At 41.1% G+C, this 18,657-nt stretch overlaps 1 protein-coding gene across 2 annotated transcripts in view; it reads left to right on the forward strand.

Annotated features, from left to right (window-relative positions):
* POLR3A (RNA polymerase III subunit A) overlaps positions 1 to 18,657 on the forward strand; it is a 117,535-nt gene that overhangs the window by 19,170 nt on the left and 79,708 nt on the right. For both annotated transcript variants that reach the window (XM_089682537.1, XM_089682538.1), the window contains exons 5-14: positions 6,776 to 6,930; positions 7,559 to 7,798; positions 8,079 to 8,241; positions 10,210 to 10,346; positions 11,545 to 11,648; positions 13,312 to 13,453; positions 14,418 to 14,558; positions 15,493 to 15,562; positions 17,934 to 18,061; positions 18,162 to 18,300. In XM_089682537.1, the coding sequence (XP_089538663.1) occupies positions 6,776 to 6,930; positions 7,559 to 7,798; positions 8,079 to 8,241; positions 10,210 to 10,346; positions 11,545 to 11,648; positions 13,312 to 13,453; positions 14,418 to 14,558; positions 15,493 to 15,562; positions 17,934 to 18,061; positions 18,162 to 18,300 (1,419 nt within the window). The remainder of the gene's footprint in view (positions 1 to 6,775; positions 6,931 to 7,558; positions 7,799 to 8,078; positions 8,242 to 10,209; positions 10,347 to 11,544; positions 11,649 to 13,311; positions 13,454 to 14,417; positions 14,559 to 15,492; positions 15,563 to 17,933; positions 18,062 to 18,161; positions 18,301 to 18,657) is intronic.

Here is an 18,657-nt window from a genome sequence, read left to right on the forward strand (position 1 = left end):
TGTCTTTTCTGTGCTCACAGCATTATCAGTTTTATTCAACCCCCAAGTGACATTCAATCTTAGTACTTAGTACAGCATCCTTTTACAGTTATAACAGCTTTTAAACGTGAAGCATAGCTTGACACAAGTGTCTTGCAGCGATCTACGGGTATCTTCGCCCATTCTTCATGGGCAAAGGCCTCCAGTTCAGTCACATTCTTAGGCTTGCGCACTGCAACTGCTTTCTTTAAGTCCCACCAGAGGTTCTCAATCGGATTTAAGTCTGGTGACTGCGATGGCCACTCCAAAATGTTCCAGCCTTTCCTCTGCAACCATGCTCTAGTGGACTTGGAGGTATGCTTGGGATCATTGTCCTGTTGAAAGGTCCAACGTCTCCCAAGCCTCAGGTGTGTGACGGACTGCATCACGTTTCCATCCAATATCTCCTGGTACTGAAGAGAATTCATGGTACCTTGCACACGCTGAAGCTTCCCTGTACCTGCAGAAGCAAAACAGCCCCAAAGCATGATTGACCCTCCACCATGCTTCACAGTAGGCAAGGTGTTCTTTTCATCATAGGCCTTGTTCTTCCTCCTCCAAACATAGCGTTGATCCATGGGCCCAAACAGTTCTAATTTTGTTTCATCAGTCCACAGAACACTATCCCACAACTTTTGTGGTTTGTCCACATGGCTTTTGGCATACTGCAGTCGACTCTTCTTATTCTTTGGAGACAGCAAGGGGGTACGCCTGGGAGTTCTGGCACGGAGGCCTTCATTACGCAGTGTGCGTCTTATTGTCTGGGCTGAAACTTCTGTACCCACATCTGACAAATCTTTTCTCAGTTCCTCAGCAGTCACACGGGGACTTCTCTCCACTCTACGCTTCAGGTAGCGCACAGCAGTCGAAGTCAGCATCTTCTTTCTGCCACGACCAGGTAGCGTTTCAACAGTGCCCTTTGCCTTGAATTTGCGAATGATGCTTCCTAAGGTGTCTCTTGGTATGTTTAACATCTTTGCAATCTTCTTATAGCCATTGCCCTTCCTGTGAAGAGAAATCACCTCTTCTCTTGTCTTCCTGGACCATTCTCTTGCCTTCACCATGTTTGTAACCACACCAGTAAATGTCTAGAAGGAGCTGAGTATCACAGTCATTTTAAAGCTGCCTAATTGGTGCTTATTATGCTTGATTGCTGCTCGGTGACATCCACAGGTGTTTTCAATACCTGATGGAAAGCACCTGTATGAACCTCTGTTCTTCAGAGTGGTAGTCTTTAAGGGGTTGAATAATTGTGGCAATGAAGAAACCACATAAGAACCATTTACTACTGTATTACATAAACAATTGATGTCATTTTAGTTGCATTTGGGTAGTTACAACGTCCTTGTAGGATTTGATTCTGAATACAATTCCAAATGTACACTATAGTCCCTAAACCCCTTTACAGCATTGGGGGTTGAATAATTTTGGCCACAACTGTAAAGGAGCAATTTGCTGTTTTCCTCCCTAGGCACCAGCACTAAAGAAACCAAGTGATGCCAGGACCAGGGTAGGGGGCCATCGTTCACATTTTGCTTCCCAGTGGGAGAAAATTTCAGACAGTTCCTACATCTGCCAATTAGTACGAGAGGGCCTTCACCTGGAGTTATCTTCAAGACCCCCCACAAATGATCACCCTAACCTGCTTTCTTCGGGACCCCTTGAAGAGGGAAGCTGTCTTGGAAGGAGTTTAGGAGCTGGCGGAACATTGGTAGTAGTGCCTGTACCCAAAAGCCAACAATACCAGGGATTTTACTCCCACGTATTTGTTCGCAAACCTTCAGGAAAATACCGCCTAATTATAAACCTCAGAAACTTGAACAAAATCTTGGAGTACAAAAATTTTCCATGGAGAGTATTTACTCAGTAAGCAAGAATCCCCTGAGAAAGGCCTTTATGACTACGCTGGACCTCAATTTGCCTTTTTGCATGTCCCAATTCATTGACATACCTAAGGTTTGCAATAGTAATCAGGGAAGAAACCGTCCAGAGCAGTTCAGGGTTCTTCCTTTTGGACTAGCAGCCAGTCCAAGAATTTTTACAAAAACCTAGCAGAATCAGTGGCACTCTTGCACCTTCAGGGGATATCCCTGATTCTCTATTTAGGTGATTGTCTAATCTTTGGTCCTTCTGCTGTCCAGGTGAAGGCAGACACGGGGAGGGTGATCACCACCCTGAACTTTCTGGACTGTATAGTGAGCATAGAGAAATCCTCTCTGAAGCCGAAGCAGGTAAAAACGCTTTTAAGCTATGTGGTGGAAAATTTTCTACCAAGGGACAAGGTGCGAAGATAGCCCTGGTAGTGTGGGACCTGATAGTCGCCTTCAAGCTCCCCAAGGGAGGTCTTGAGGGTGCTGGGTCTGATGTCGGCAGCCATCCTGGCCATAGTATGGGCACAGTTCTACTCGAGACCTGCAGTCCTTCCTTCTGTCCTCCTGGGACATAAAGAAAAAATCCCTGGACAAAAGTTTAGTCCTCACTCTACAGGTAATATCCTCACCAGAATGGTGGGTAACCCTTAGCAGTCTGCAAGAAGGCAGGCCCTGGGTCCAGTGGGACCCCCTAAAAGTGGTCACAGATGCAAGCTCCTGTGGGTGGGGTGCTCACTTGGGGATGCCCAAGGTCCTTGGGACAGTCTTCGTCCAACTCCAGGGAACTAAGAGCGGTAGGCGAAGCCTTGAAGGCTTTCGTGAACAGTATCTCTGGCATGAATGTTCAGGTCAGCTCCGACTATGCCACCAAGGTGGCCTACCTGAACCGTCAGGGTGGAAACCTATCCAGACATCTACTGGACCTATCCAAAGATATCCTGGGTTGGGACGAAGTGAAGGTCCTTTCCTAGCACGGGTTCATATAAACGGCACAAGCAACCAGGAAGCAGACTTCCTCAGTCTCCAGCCGATCAGACAGAGGGATTGGGATCTGAACCCGAAGGTCTTTCAAGCCTTGGTACGATTCAGCAAGCCAGAAATAGACCTTCTTGCCAATGGCAAGAACAGAAAAGTAAGGAGGTTCTTCTCGATATCCTGAGAGAGAGTGTCTGATGGCCTAGATGCCTTGTTGCAGATCTAGCAGTTCAGGCTGGCATATGTCTCCCCCGGCGTTAAACATGCAAGTCCTCCAGAAGCTCAGCCAGTCATGGGGCCATCTCCTCCTTATTGCACTTTAGTGGCCAAGGAGGGTGTGGTTCGCAACCCTAAAAATCCTGACGGTGACACCGCCTTGGAAGCTTCTGATCCTTCCAGATCATCTCCTTCAGGGTTTGGTGCCTCACCCCAAGCCAGGGTTCTTCCAATTGACGGCCTGGATAGTGAGCGCCAGATCCTAAAGAGTAAGGGTTGTTCGGACAGAGTTAGACACCCTCCCCCTAAGCAGAAAGCCTGTAACCAGGAAAATTTTACTCAAACGTATGGAAAATCTTTTGTTCATGGTGCAAACAGAAACATGTATCCTCTACCTCTGTTCCTATAATCCTGGAGTTTCTTCAGGATAGTGTTGAGAGAGGGGTGGCAGTTAGCACTCTTCGAGTACAAATTGCTGCACTTTCAGTTTTTCTTAACACTAGATTAGCTAGAGAACCTTTAGTTTAGGTTTTTGGTGGCCAGGGAAAGAATTAGCCCAACCACAAAAGAGAGTTTTCTGCTGTGGGATCTGACCAGAGTGCTAGAAGCCTTATCGAAGCACCCTCTTGAACCAAAAGATGAGGTTCCATTTAAGTTTTTGGGGGGGCCTCCTGGGAACAGATTCAGTACAGTAACCTGGCTCAGTCACAACACCTTGAAACATTACGGGATTGAAGTGCTGTCGCAGCAAGACTTAGCCTTCGGCCGGAAGGTGCTACAGGCTGTGGTCCCACCCGAAGGTAGGCCTGCGGTTACTTGAATATCCTCTCAGGTGTGCTGTCCTGGTAGGTGATAGGAGAAAACCAACCGTTAGACTTACCGGTAATGGCATATATCAGGAAGCAGGACAGCAGGCCTACTTCCCACCCTATTAAAAAGAAAAAACTCCCAAGTTAGTAGTTGGTGAGTGCCTATATAAAATTATTCCCCTTGTGCACGGGAGGGCAAGGAGAAAGGAGGGAACTTATAACAGCTGTAAATTGGTTGTTTCCTTTTTTTTTTTTTGCTAGAAAATGACTTAGAACTTTAGGCAAAGACCCTAGAGAATAAAATGATGGGTTGCAATTTTTTATGTCACTCAGTAGTTGCACAGTAATTTAGTTTTTCTCAAAAGCAGTTTTGTGGGGGGGAAAAATACACTTTAATGAATTTTAGTGAACAAAAACAAATATAACACCAATTTTTTGGCAAAATATAAGAGTAAATAGATACAAACATGTCATGCTTTAAAACTGAGCACGCTCGTGGAAAGCTGACAAACTACAGTACTTTAAATTATCTTTAGGCGACGCTTTAGAGGCCTTTTACAGCTTACCAGTTTAGAGTTACACAGGAGGTCTGGTGCTAGAATTGTTGCTCTCGCTTTTTTTGTTTGTGGTGATACCTCATTTGTGGAGTGTGATCGTTGTTTACATATGCGTGTGGGACCGAAGCATGCATTCACCTTTGCGTGTGAACTAAATTTTTTTTTAATCACTTTTATTGCTGTCACAAGGAATGTAAACATCTCTTGTGACAGCAATAGGCGGTGACAGATACTCTTTACGTAGAGATCAGGGTTCTATTAGTCCCCTCCAATATCTCTCCTTTGGCCTCCAGTGCAGCTGAACAGACACAGATCGGTCAAATTAATTTCCTCATTTCATTTGGCCCTATTGGGCACCAAAACATTTAAATGTGTCGGTTCTAAAGAGTGATGCATACCCCATATATGTTGTCAGAGGAGAGTTGTCAGGAATTAAAGGAGTGTTACATGTTTCATTTTATCTGGACAGTGTCATACAACTTGAAGAAGAGTTCCAGTCTTGTTAAAAAAATAAATAAATAAAAGTCAGCTGCTACAAATACTGTAGCGGTTGACTTTTAATAAAAATATATTTTGCCATCCTAGGGATCCAATGCTGTCTTCACCCTTGCCAATTCTTTGCCAGCCTTCAGGTCCCTAGCACCACCATGTTGGTTGTGGGAAGCCAGCTGTGACATCATACTGGGTCACAGCCAGCTTCCCACTGCGCATGCGGGACACGCTCTGCGTTTTCTGAATGGTCCCGCAGCCTCCTGGGGCCATGTCCCAGGAGGCTGCGGGTGGGGGCGAGTTGAGTGTAAGTGGGTGTGGGTACCTGTGGAAAAATAGGTTCCCACTCCCTGAAAACAAAAAAGTTTACATTAAGGAGAGGTACAGGAGGATATTTTTGATTTTTGGCATCCGATCACCCCATTCATTTGTAACTCGTTTGGTCTGCCAAGTATCCTGTCACTAGAAACATACTTTCTACGCCTTTACGAGGACATCTTCTTAACATCATATCATAAAAGGTTCTTAAGGACTCCACTTTTATGCTAATAATTGTGTCTGTCTAAATTGGAATACCCCTTGCCCCATCAATCTCTATTTGGATGTGACAGATTAGCTCTGTCCCTCTGCAATCTAAAATAACCAAACAGAGGCCAACTGTCTAAATCTAAAAACGGGGGGGGGGGGGGATTTTGGATCTACCTCTTTTCACACAATACCAGACTTTCCTTCATAACCTGTCACATTGTAGACCAATTTAGTTTACTTTGATTGCTCTGCTTCCTCAATAACCCTACTCCTTTGTGTGACTGCGCCATATCCTAATGTATGTTTGTGCTTGTCTGTCTGCCTTTCCCCCATTGTTGGAGAAACATTATATTTATGTACCTCGTAAAAGCGCAATAAAATATTATTTTAAAAAAAGGGATGTGGAAATGGTGAAGGCTTAGCACATGACATGCCAGACTCTCGCTTTTTTATAAAAATACCTGGTGGCATTTAGTATCTCCACAGAAGTTTGTTTTTATTATGACATTCAAGGGAGAAATGTGAGTTTTCAGAAACAACATAACACATAAAGAATAACATTGTGGAGAATAAGAAACTCAAACTATTAGACATGAGAACAGAAAAGAAGTCATGTGGCTCAGAGTTTGGGCACAATGCAAAGCGCAGGATATTGTTGATTGTGTAGTGTGACTAAAAAGAGGAAAATAGAGAATATAGTGTGCATGATAAGGCTACTAAAAAACGTACTATGAAAGGGGCAGAGGTGGTGCCAGAAGAAGTTTGGTGGACAATGGAAGGAATGATGGCTGTTTTTTGTTTTGGCCTAGTTAATATGGAATGTTTTTTTTATATTCGTGTGTATTTTCCTTTTGAGCCAGCAACAATTGCCTGATTACTGTACTCAATACTCCCCACACTCCCCTTGAGGCTGAAATGCATCAACCTTATTTTTTTTTTCTGGATTTTTTTTTTTTTTTTTTACCCCTGTACTGCATTGATTGAGCAAAAACAAAGGACTGCAGTTTATGTTGCTGGCTCTTTTGATCAGGTCAGTTAAAACTAGCCTGAAAACAGGCAACTTTGTATTTTGCCCACTCTGCTTTGGGACATCCTTTGTCATGTATGGTTTATTTTTAGAACAAAGACTATTTACATACAGTATATCAGCAACATATGTACAATGGCATATAAAAAAAATGCTTAAAACCCAAATAAATGGACCCCAAACCTTTTTTTGGTTTCCTTTTTAATTTACAAACCATAATCAGCGCTGAGCAAACTATTGGCGCTATATAAATCCTGTATAATAATAATGCTCTTACAATTTCAGGTCCAGTAAAGAAGTGTGGCTTACTTAAAATTATCCATGAAAAATACAAGACCACCAAAAAAGTAATCGACCCTCTGGTGTCCCAGTTCTTACAATCCTTTGATACAGCAATAGAGCACAACAAGGAAGTAGAAGCGTTGTTGGCGCGTGCACAGGTAGGTGCATTTAAAGCATTAGGCCTTACAGGGGAGTTTAACCGCAAACACTGGATTCCTACAGCAAAAATCGTGAGATTCGGATGGTTAGAATGACCAGTGCAGGAGAATAGCGACGGCCACTCAAACTGTTCAAGGTAATGACAGGGTGGAGCAGCCATTGCTGTTCACATGTATCTGCACACAAGGCAGTTTTCTGTTAGTGATTGGGTGTCTGAGCCTGGACACATCTGAATATCTCCAGGCTTGGACACCCACATCTGTCCTTAGCAGCAGGTAACTACTTGGTGTGTGTCTACATGCAAACAGCGATGGCTGCTGTCAGCCTGTCATTACTTTGTACAGGCTAAAAGGCCACTGCTGTTCGCATGGAGCTGTCATTCCAGTTGCAAGAATCTGCTCATTCTTGCTTCTGGAATCTGGTGTATGCAGGTAAAAGTTCATGTGAAAGAGATTTTATCTTCAAACGGATTAGTGTGTGTGTGTTTTCTTAATATTGGACACGTGTGTCTTGCGTTTCTTTATCCTGTTGGAGATATGGAAAGACAAATTTACTGAAACTTAGATGTTTATGAAGCAATTATTTGGTGGTGGATTTATGAGCCCTAATGGCTTTTAATTAATGCAGGAAAATCTAAACCCACTTGTGGTGCTTCATCTCCTGAGACGCATCCCAGATGAAGATGTTCCTCTGTTACTAATGAACCCCGACGCTGGTAAACCATGTGATCTTCTTCTCACGAGACTTCTGGTTCCCCCACTCTGCATCCGACCCTCTGTTATCAGTGATCTAAAATCTGGAACTAATGAAGACGATCTCACAATGAAGTTGACAGAAATCATATTCTTAAATGATGTCATCAAAAAGGTAATCCAGCTCATGTACTCAAATTCCTGCTTACTGATTAATAAACCTTTGTCAAAAAAGTAATTGAAGTATTGAAAGAAACTTCCTGTCTTTTGAATAAATAGTTTCATACTTTAAATGCCTGTATAGTTTCATAAAATATTAAAAGCGGCAGAATGATAGAGCAAAGGATTATTTTTTTGACATTGTAAAAAAGCATTAAAACTGGCAAGTTTTCACACCCATAAAGTATTAAGTAAAGTTTTAAATGCTGTTTAATTTCATTTTCTTCGGCTTTTAGCACAGAATTTCAGGAGCGAAAACCCAGATGATTATTGAAGACTGGGATTTCTTACAGCTTCAGTGTGCTTTATACATCAATAGTGAACTATCAGGCATTCCCATGAACATGGCTCCCAAAAAATGGACACGTGGTTTTGTTCAAAGGCTTAAGGGAAAACAAGGTAAAACAAACTTGCTTCTGAATCTTTAACACACAGGAATCCCAGTTACTCAAATACTGACCTGTTCCTGAGGTTAAAGAGTTACTAAATCCACAACCGTAAAATCAGTCTGTATATGCACTAAAGCATGCTTGTTATACTCACTGTGGAACCTAAGGAGTTAATCCTCTGCATTGTGTTAAAAGGTTGTTTGATCCTTTCTTCTCTGTTCCTCCCCTTTTTCAAGTGACCACCACTTATCTCCAGACTGAACCATAGGCATGCACATGCTCAGTTTGGTGTGCATTGCTAGAGAGGTTATTTATTTCTTGGGAGAGTGCATGTTATCAGCACAGGGCCAATCGGCACTGTCCAGACAGAGGTCGGGGGATTTCTATGCTCCTAGAGCAGAAAGAAAACTCCTCCTACAAGCTTTAGCTAGTGCTGAGTTGAACACAGAAGCCACAAGACTGCCCTAACTGCTGATGAGAAAAAGTTTTTAGCAGTTTATATTTACTAAAATAATTCCGCTTCCATGTTCTGTGTACTGTAGGAAACCAGATATAGTGGATGCAGGGTCCTGGGTTTAGTAACACTTTAAGCTATGACCTGCTTGCTCCCACACCCCGTATTGGTTAGCAATTTTGTGATCAAAAAAGCAAGTAGGCCATAGCTTGACTTTAGGAACTGAAGTCTTTTTATTTGCAAAATTTAGCACCTCAGAGTTCAGTGGACCCAATTTCACACTAACAAATATATGTAACAACAAAAGCACGGTGTACACTATGATTTTTTTTTATTTTTTTACCGGTTTTAACCTATGGGTTGAGCAAAAAAAAACCTCACAGATCAGAAGAGATCCCTGCATTAACCTCACTCGTGTTGATGGAGGGATCTCTCCTGCTGTTTTATTGTATTCTGACAGGTAGACTGCTGAACTGGACGATTTTTGGTACATCTATACCCATCTTTAAGCTGGGTATGCATGGGCCAATTTTTTTTCAGTGAGACAGCAGGCTGTTTGAAAAAAGTTCCTCCATCCACACATGCAAGGTGCACAGGGGAATCCTCCCCGCTGTGTTATGTTCTGACAGTGGAACTCCTCCACTGTCAGAATACATGGATCAGTGCTGCAGTCAATTGGCTCCAGCGCCGATCGAACAAAGCTTTTCCAGCAAACACATTCATGAGAAGCCGATCATTAGTTTTGAATTACAATGAAGGAACAGAGTGCTCCGTGATGGATGCATAATACAGCTCAGAGAGATTCACAGAAAAAAAAGCAGATAACAAGGTTCACAAATATAGTGTACATTCCCATCAGTGGTACAGTAAAGAAACAACTTGACTGGTGAGTATATTACAGGACAAAGTCCACATCTCAGATGGCAAATTAGAAGCCAAGAACTTTAATGGAAGTCCAAAGAGGAGATGCAGCAAGGGCCATAGTAGTCTAAACCTTGATATCCCCAGATACAGAGGAAGTCCATGTAGCCCAAATTTTATCAAATTTATGTGGACAACCTCTAGCAATGTAGGTCAATCTATACATAAGTAAGGCCTCATTGATCAATCTAATCCATATTTGTAAGCTAGGGGTTTCATGTTTTTTTTAGTGTAGTGCAATACTCTTTTTGGCAGAAAAAAAGAGGAAATGTGGCAATGACTTTTGGGATTCATGGAGGTCCTATCCCCAAAGTCTCCAAGTAAACGCCCATTAGGAAGCTAATTTTTCTTCTATAGATTTAGTAATGAAGATCAAAAGGATTCCAACCATCCATCTTTTGCCAACTTTAATTGCGGTTCACAAAGTTTATTCCTGACAGGTCTGCTTTATTATCTTCCCTAGTGCCTGGCTCGTTAGTTCGTTAGTCCAAAACAGAGTAGTGTGACTGCAGACCGCTTTACTGAATTACATTTTATAAGTGTCTTATATAAGCTGCTAGCTTGCTGCTTGTGTTTGGTTAATTTGTATTTTTTTTTTTTCAGGTCGATTTAGGGGAAACCTTTCTGGCAAAAGAGTAGATTTCTCTGGTCGTACTGTCATTTCTCCAGACCCAAACCTGCGTATAGATGAGGTGGCAGTTCCTGTTCACGTGGCGAAAATTTTGACATTTCCTGAAAAGGTACTTATGCAGTTATTTGTTTCAGAATCACTTTTTTCCAGTGTCAGTTTTATAGGAAACCAGTGAAAGGGAGGAGTGGGGAGGGGGTTCTTATACTCCCACAAGAGTGCCTTGACTGCTGCCTAAAGCAGGCAACTCTACATGGCTTCTTTCATCTTTAAATGATATTTACTCTGCTCCAGGATATCAAGAACATAAAGCGAAATGTTTACTCCTGAATGTGTTCATGCTTTTGACACTGCAGCTACCCTCCACATTCCTTTTGGCCCCCATTTGTGACTGCCAGCCCACTGGCCAATAGGAAGAGTGGGAGAAAAGGTGGCAGTAAGTGTGATTAGGAAACAGCAGTTGCTAGCTAAGCCCCAGGTTCATCAAAACCAATGAAGGTCATCTACTGAAGCAAGCAAGCACATGGGAGTGCCTGTCCTAAGGATATGAAGCCACTTTCATAGAAAATGTTGTTGATGACTTTGCATATTTCACCCAAATCATAAGTGATCTGTATCTATATATTTTTAGCTTGCGCATACAATATGGTCTTTTGCAGAGTTTCGCTCTTAAATCGCCCAACAAAGGTCCATACCTGCTAGGCAGTTTTAGTTAGAAATGTATTTAACTTTTGTCTTATTGAAGTAAAACTAAAGGGTGCCAATGTCAATATATTTGGAAACTTGCACAATACTAACCTAAAAATGTATAACCAGGTTCTTGCATAAGTCTGGTTTGTTTTACAGTGGTTGTAAAGGTTGTTTGGTTTTTTTTTTCTCTTTCCTAAAGAGCTGCCCCTTTTTACCTGCTTTATTTGCTCTCTGCTCCTTCCCTCCTGTGTGTGACCCCACAGCAAGAAGCTTGCTATGGGGGACACGTGGGTGTCCTCCTGAGGTGAGCTATGTTCTTCCCAGCCACTCACTCTCTCCCTCCTCACTGGATTTGACTGACAGCAGCAGGAGCCATTGGCTCCCACTGCTCTCTGTCCAGTGAAAAAAGAAAAACACCAGCACTGTCGCAGACAGGCACAGCGCTGGATCGAGATAGGACACAATGATTAGAGAAGGGGGGAACATGTTTTACCCTAATGCAAGGGATGCATTAAGATAAAACATTTATTTGACTATATAACCACTTTAATATTGACTATGCTACATTATATCCATTTTTCTGTGTTTTGACAACATTTTTAATGTATTTTTTTGCGCAGGTTAACAACGCAAACATCCATTTTATGCGAAAACTTGTGCAGAATGGACCAGATGTTCACCCAGGAGCAAACTTTATTCAACAGAGACATACCCAAATGAAAAGGTTAGCCCTCCCACCTTTTTGCCTGTGTTCAGATTTGTTTGGCTCCTGATCTGTTGAAGCTGATGTATAGCGTCACAGTTCCATCTCCTCTATCTACAGCAGTATATTGTTACTTTTTGAAATACACTTTTAATACAGATTGTTACTTTTTTTTTCTTGTCTATCTGTCTTCTCCAAACTTCTCATATGTCAACATACTTTTTCTGAGGGTACCCATAAATTTAATTATCTAGGCATTCCTTGTTCCTGCATATATGTGAGGTTATCTAAAAAACATAGAAAATGCAAATTAGCGCAAACAAAATATATTAAATAAAACTATTACTTGCAAGCTGAACATTGAGGTGGGATCCACAATACCCAAAAGCAATTTGACAAACAGAAGTGCAGTGCAAAGTGAATGTGGCAACATAGTCCACAAAGAAACTCAGAGAAAAATTTGTAGTAGGGTAATGGGACACAATCCATGATGAAAGGTATGACGTGCATGAATATCCCACAGTGGATGGTGTACACAGCCGGTCACCTCCGGGATGTGACCTCTGAATTAACAGAAAAGTCAGACCTCGCAATTTTTTTTTCATCTGTAAGAGATAACCATGGTTTACTGCTTTTTCTAATTTTCTGTATAATTTTTTTGGTGTCACCCAATTTTTGACTGGGCATTTACCAGCCTGTAGGGGACACTGGACATGATGATACTGGCATACATTACGGACTTCATGCAGCTGTGATGGCGATAGATGTCTTTGTGTGGTATATGGGCCCTATACAGATCTCAGCAGTGTTCGTTTTTTTGTGTGTGTTTTTTATTTTTTTATTTTTTAGTGCTTCCTTAAGGCTGTGACAGTGGGGATGCTTTATAAGCTGTAAGGGTGATTGCGTGGCTCCATTCCCGCTAAGTCTGGCTCTAGGATGTAACGTGTACGTTAGAGGAGCCATGTCTGTGACGTCACCCGCTGCTATCTTTTATCTATGTATTGTGATCCTGAGCTCTTGGTTATGCACTTTTGATAAAAGTGCTTTCTTTGTGTGATTTTATTATTTTAATTAAAGTTTATTATACGGACAGCACTATCCTTTTGCTTCTTTCCGTATGCTGTTTTGGATTGATTTGATCATACATCGTTCGAGACCGAGTGGAGTCTTCAGTTTGTATGCCCCAGAGGGGAAATGCAAGGTCTGACTTTTCTGTTAATTCAGAGGTCACATCCCGGAGGTGCACAGCTGTGAATTTGGTGAAGGGAAGTGTACACCACATACTTTGGGATATTCATGCACGTCATACCTTTCATCACGAATTGTGTCCCGTTACCCTACTAAGAATTTTTTCTGTGGGTTTCTTTGTGGACTTTTTTGCCACATTTACTTTGCGCTGCACTTCTGTTTTGTCAAATATCTAAATAAAAATGTTCTGGTCTATATTTATTCAAACAGGGCTCACCTTGTGGGAACATTTACATTAGATAAATACTGGTGTACTTGCTCCTGTTTTACTTGAAAAGATCAGTACAAAGATATTAATGCAACGTACAGGGTATTTGTAAAGAAACAGAAGCATATTTGATATTGAGATAAATATTTTGCAACTGCATGAAGTAAGTCTCTTGTATGTATTTCTGATTTAATGATTTCTAAAGGTCTAATCTCTTTCTTTGTGTAGATTTCTGAAATATGGTAACCGAGAAAAGATAGCTCAGGAGCTGCGGTATGGAGACATCGTGGAGAGGCACCTTATAGATGGAGATATTGTTCTGTTTAATCGACAGCCATCCCTGCACAAGCTCAGCATCATGGCTCATATAGTCAGTAGCACAGCTAATGTGTACTTTCTTAAATGGTTTTCTTGGATTTAAGAATTCTTTAATACATTGGTAGCAGTCCTTTAGATGAGGTCGGTTGCATTATTTTTCTTATTGCAAGGTTTTAATTTTCCCCTGCTGATCCTGCTAGTAACTTAGGATGACAATGCGCACTACTGTATCTATGAAAAAAATGACGTTGTTACCCTAGGACAGGACTACAGAACAACATGCTCTCTCCTCATATCCATAAAATAAGTAAGAGTGAGTTGCTTCTGCTAAACTTAAACATTTCTTTATCCCATTGGTGTTCGATACATTTGCTTATATTTTTCAAGCAGGGATGAAATCTGCGTTCCAGCTAAACTAATTCTTGAAAAAGATTTAGAGTCTTAAACATTTTTTAGGAAATGAAGTCATTTTAGATGACTGTATCCACTACGTATACTTTTCGCAAACGTGGAGCTTTAGTCTCCAGCTTTGCCTACGGTGCCACTTGCAGATGAATCTGAGACTTCCTGTCTCTGTTCTCCTTTGTTTTCACCCTGTCTCATGCTCACCAAGGGGGAAATTATAAGCCGCTTTATTGCCGAACATTTAGCAGACATGGTCCGCTGTTGTCATCTTCAGCAAATTCATCCTAAAATATGCTAAACAACTTTTAACTGGGGTACGTGTATGTAGACTGAAAGTGGCAGAAAAGAATGCTGCAGGAGATGAACAGCAATACAATGTAATTGAGGTTTTAAAAGTTGAAAAACTGCAGACACTTTTATGACACTTGGTGCTTTGTCTATATGTGCTTTGAATATGTATCGATGTGTGATACCTGTGAATGTGAGAAATACAACAATCATACCTGTTGTGTGACCTTGATGCCAATACAAATCTTTCTGGTGTACTAAGTTGAGCAAGATGTTTTGAGAATAAGTATTATTTTAATTGCATGTGTATTTTCTCCACACAGGCCAGGGTGAAACCGCACAGAACTTTCCGCTTCAATGAATGTGTCTGCACACCCTACAATGCTGATTTTGATGGTGATGAAATGAATCTACATCTTCCTCAGACTGAAGAAGCCAAAGCAGAGGCATATGTGTTAATGGGGGTAGGTGTTTTTATGCAGAATAATGCTATTAATGTAAACTGATGATATTTCCTGCAAAAATAAGTTGGATCATTTTTCTTCTTGTTTTTTAAAAAAATGGGGTGCTTGTTCACTAAAAGGGCTCAGCCTTTATGAAAGGGGCCAATCAAAAGGTATTTTTAAATTTCTTACATCTATCTGCAAAACCGAGTTCTTTCATTATTGTTGAACCGTTGCAAAAATTAGCATTGAAAGACAGCAGTATGACTTTCTACCAGCTCATTTGTATTCTGGGCTGCAGTTTGGGAAGCTAGCAATGTTAGAACATTACTTTAGCTTTACAAGCCAAAACTTTCGAGGCGAGTATCCGACACATAGGAGATAGGTAAAGTGGAGCCTCATTCCGACATTTTTGTCTTGTATACTCTGAAGCGGGCAATCTCCCTGCCATATCTCCAGTTTTTGTTAACCTGGAAGTTTTGTGTTCCCACCTGTTTATTGGAATTGGAAAATGTTACCCTCTTTCACATAATGAAGGTCTTTTTCTAATCCAGTTTTGTGACTGTGTACAGTCTGGCCTTTACTCTGACTCCTCTTGTTTCCTACTTAAGCCTTCTTTAGCAGATATTGTTCAGTTAAAAATAAGGAGGCTGCCATTGCTGATTTAGTCTTTAAAGGTGCAGGATCTGTAGATGGCATGATCCTGGCATCACTGGCCAGGAACAACCATGCAGGTTTGGAGTTCTAACTTGTCAGATTTCCATTTACTGTGTTCTTGCAGGGTATTGGCTCACTAGGTAGAGAAAAAAGAATCAAAATGATAGCCTTGAGCCTGCGTCATTTTTGAAACCATTTTGGTGATCTCTGCTCCTAACTTTCTGTCTGGACTGGTTCAAAGTTTACATTTTAAATATTTACAATTGCCCTTTTCCTTTTTTTTCTGTTTTTATTGCAGACTAAAGCCAATCTTGTGACACCACGTAATGGAGAGCCACTGATTGCTGCAATTCAGGACTTTCTTACAGGTACATGTAGTAAAAGAGCACTAAAGAAACCGGTTATAAAAGCAGACCAGTGGTTGCAACTTTCAGTGTTACCTGAGCCTAAGTGAGAATTTATTATTATATTATGAAGTGCAGCAGTGTTTGACAGTTTTCTGTGGATTCAAGGGTTTCTGGGACATCAGAGAGGAGATCTCCATCCCCAACACAACGTTGAATTTTAAGCCATGTGTCTGTTTTCCCTAGCCTAGTTGCACATTCCTATACAGAATCTACTACAGTGTGGGTGGCACAGCTTTTTGGTATTACCTGACCCTAGTGGATAATCCATGTTAAACTTGTTTGAGGAAAAAAAAGTTTCCCCACTGCAAAGTAATATAATGTGCTAGTATGCATTGTATACTAGCACATTATGTGAAACTTGCCTTAAAACAAGGCCCTCCAGAGGCGCGCTCTCACCACTGACAGAGCTTCCATCTTCACCTGTCGTTCTTTCCGGGTTCCCAGGCTGCAGCTGCTTGAATGGCTGAGCCGCCAATGACTGCACTTCTGCGCATGCACGCGAGAGTTTGTCACGGCACACATCTCTGAAGGAATGGCACAGGTATGCCAATTCTTCAGCGCACATACGTCAGTGATGTCACCAGCTGCAGCTCTGTAGAATATCTCCTAAACAGTGCACATTTAGGAGATATTCATTTTACCTAAAGTAAGCTTTATCATAAGCTTACCTGTAGGTAAAAATAGAAATTAGAGTTTTTACTACCACTCTACAGTATACAGAAACTCTCAAACTGCTTGAACGCTGGTGCATGTCTTACCTGTTATCTTCAATTTTAAATATACACTATATATATACTGTACAACTGGCAGATAAAAAGAATAGAAGCACTAAATGATCAAGGAATTTATTTTTAAACCAAATTGGTTATAGGCACAGTTGCAACAAGTATTAGACAGTCCTTTATTTCTATTTTCTGTGAAAAAGGTTTTGAAAGCAACAGGAAGCAACTAGCTGAGTTCGAGTCCAAACAGTGTGTGCCTGAAGTTGGAAGCATTCCAAATAACTGCAAAATCTTTTGGGCTGAAATTGCACTTCATTTAGTGCACCTCAGCATGTACTAAGATCTTAAGTTGATGTTTGATAAAAATGTTATCTTCGTGTGTGTGACATATTCTGACTCATTGCAGTTTGTTTCACTGCAGTTAAGTTTAGCATGTTCAGATTCACCCATCACACACCCAAGCTGTACACTGATGTGAATTGGGCTTATTGATAAAAATGGATTATATATTTTCATTGCACTGGACTTGCAGTAATCAACACAGCACAACACACATGGTGCGAATGTCCTTTTCATAACCCATGAAGAGTACTTTTAAAACTTCAGCACATACTAGCCAAGGAGAAAAACTGCATTGGCAAAGAGTGAGGGCCTGTTCACACTTGCCCACATACTAAAGCAGAGCAGTTTAGCGTGCAGGCAACAGCATTTTGGGCTGCAGTTCTATAAGGAAGGGGGTGCTATGATGAGTGCTTTTTCACAACACATCTCTATTGTTTTTTTTTATGTGCCATTGCAGTTAATTTATTCATGAGCAAAAGTGCAGGTTACTGCACACAGTATGAACAGACTCTGACTAATCGCAAGTTAAGGCTCGCAGGCTGAAACAGAAAAAGGTGGACACATTGTTATTAAATTCCAGAAAAGTACAGCTTTTAATATTGAGAAGTAAATGCTTGTCTATGACCCAGGCTCAACAAAAATATGAACAAAATATTACGAACTTCAGAAAGCTGGAATTTATTGTGTTTGCCATTTTTAAACTGCTTGTGATGTAAGGATAACATACAAAGATGCTTGATCCTCTTTAACAACTTCCCGCCCAGCCTATAGCAAAATGATGGCCAGGCAGGACTGTCGTCATTCCGGATGGACATCACCGGCTGTGTCCACTGGTAAATTATGATGGAGATATATATAATGGAATAGACAAGAACAATAATGACAAAGTTATTAGTGCCAAAGACTGCTCTGTAAATTTGCATAGAAGCAATGATCTAGAAGGAATGTTAGACCATTGTCCAGACCAGTTGAATGCAAATGTTGTTACCTCACAAAATTCCATAATGTTGTATTTTTGAATGAATCCCTGCCAAAACAAATTAAAATTTTGAAGTGCAATGTGAAGTATAGTTCTACCTCTTATATCAATTATAGAATTGCAGGTGTTCAGACTCTTTATCCAATTTTTATGTTCTGCTGGGTGACTTAACTTTAGTCTACCCACTCTATGAATGTATTTTTACATTGATAGGTTGCCCTCCTAAATACTTTCAATTCTTTATTACGGGAAACTTCCTTCTCTACTCTGAATGTTCTTTCCTTTTTAGCTGCTTATCTCCTTACGCTTAAAGATACATTTTTTGATCGTGCCAAAGCATGTCAGATCATTGCGTCTATTCTGGTGGGAAAAGATGAGAAAATTAAAGTTCGTCTGCCACATCCAGCTATTCTGAAGGTATATGTTAATTCATTAGTAGTCTTGGGATCTGACAAATTTTGAGATTTTAATTCTGACTTCAATACGTTTAACTTATTCTATCCTTCTCTTTCCCTAGCCTGTCATGTTGTGGACTGGAAAGCAGATCTTCAGCATTATTCTGCAACCAAGTGTGGACAGTCCAGTCCGTGCTAACCTGAGGACCAAGGGCAAGCAGTACTGTGGTAAAGGAGAAGATCTGTGCCACAATGATTCTTGTAAGTCTTCCGTCTGGTATAACTTCTTGACAGTAGACCCTCCTTGCCTGAGCCAAATCCTCCTCCTTCATTTGTGATTTTTACCCTTGCCCTCCCAGACACTGTAGCTTACAGTGAGAGGGTTTCATCATTGGAGACCATGCTGGTAGTTCAGAAAACAGTGGGGCAAGAACTAAGTGTAGTCAAGCTCTTTTTCACAAACTATAGTCTTGAGTCATGCTGATTGTTATCCCGCTGTAGTGCAAACACTACAACAAGAGAGTGCAGCATTGTCACCACACCATCACAGGAAGCAGCATTAGGATCATACTGGGAGGCTCAACAGATATTTTTGAAACTTTTGTAAGGTGACTAAAA

The sequence above is a fragment of the Staurois parvus genome, unplaced genomic scaffold, assembly GCF_062004578.1.
Source record: "Staurois parvus isolate SC_StPar_1 unplaced genomic scaffold, SC_StPar_1.0 ptg000291l, whole genome shotgun sequence".
NCBI lineage: Eukaryota > Metazoa > Chordata > Amphibia > Anura > Ranidae > Staurois > Staurois parvus.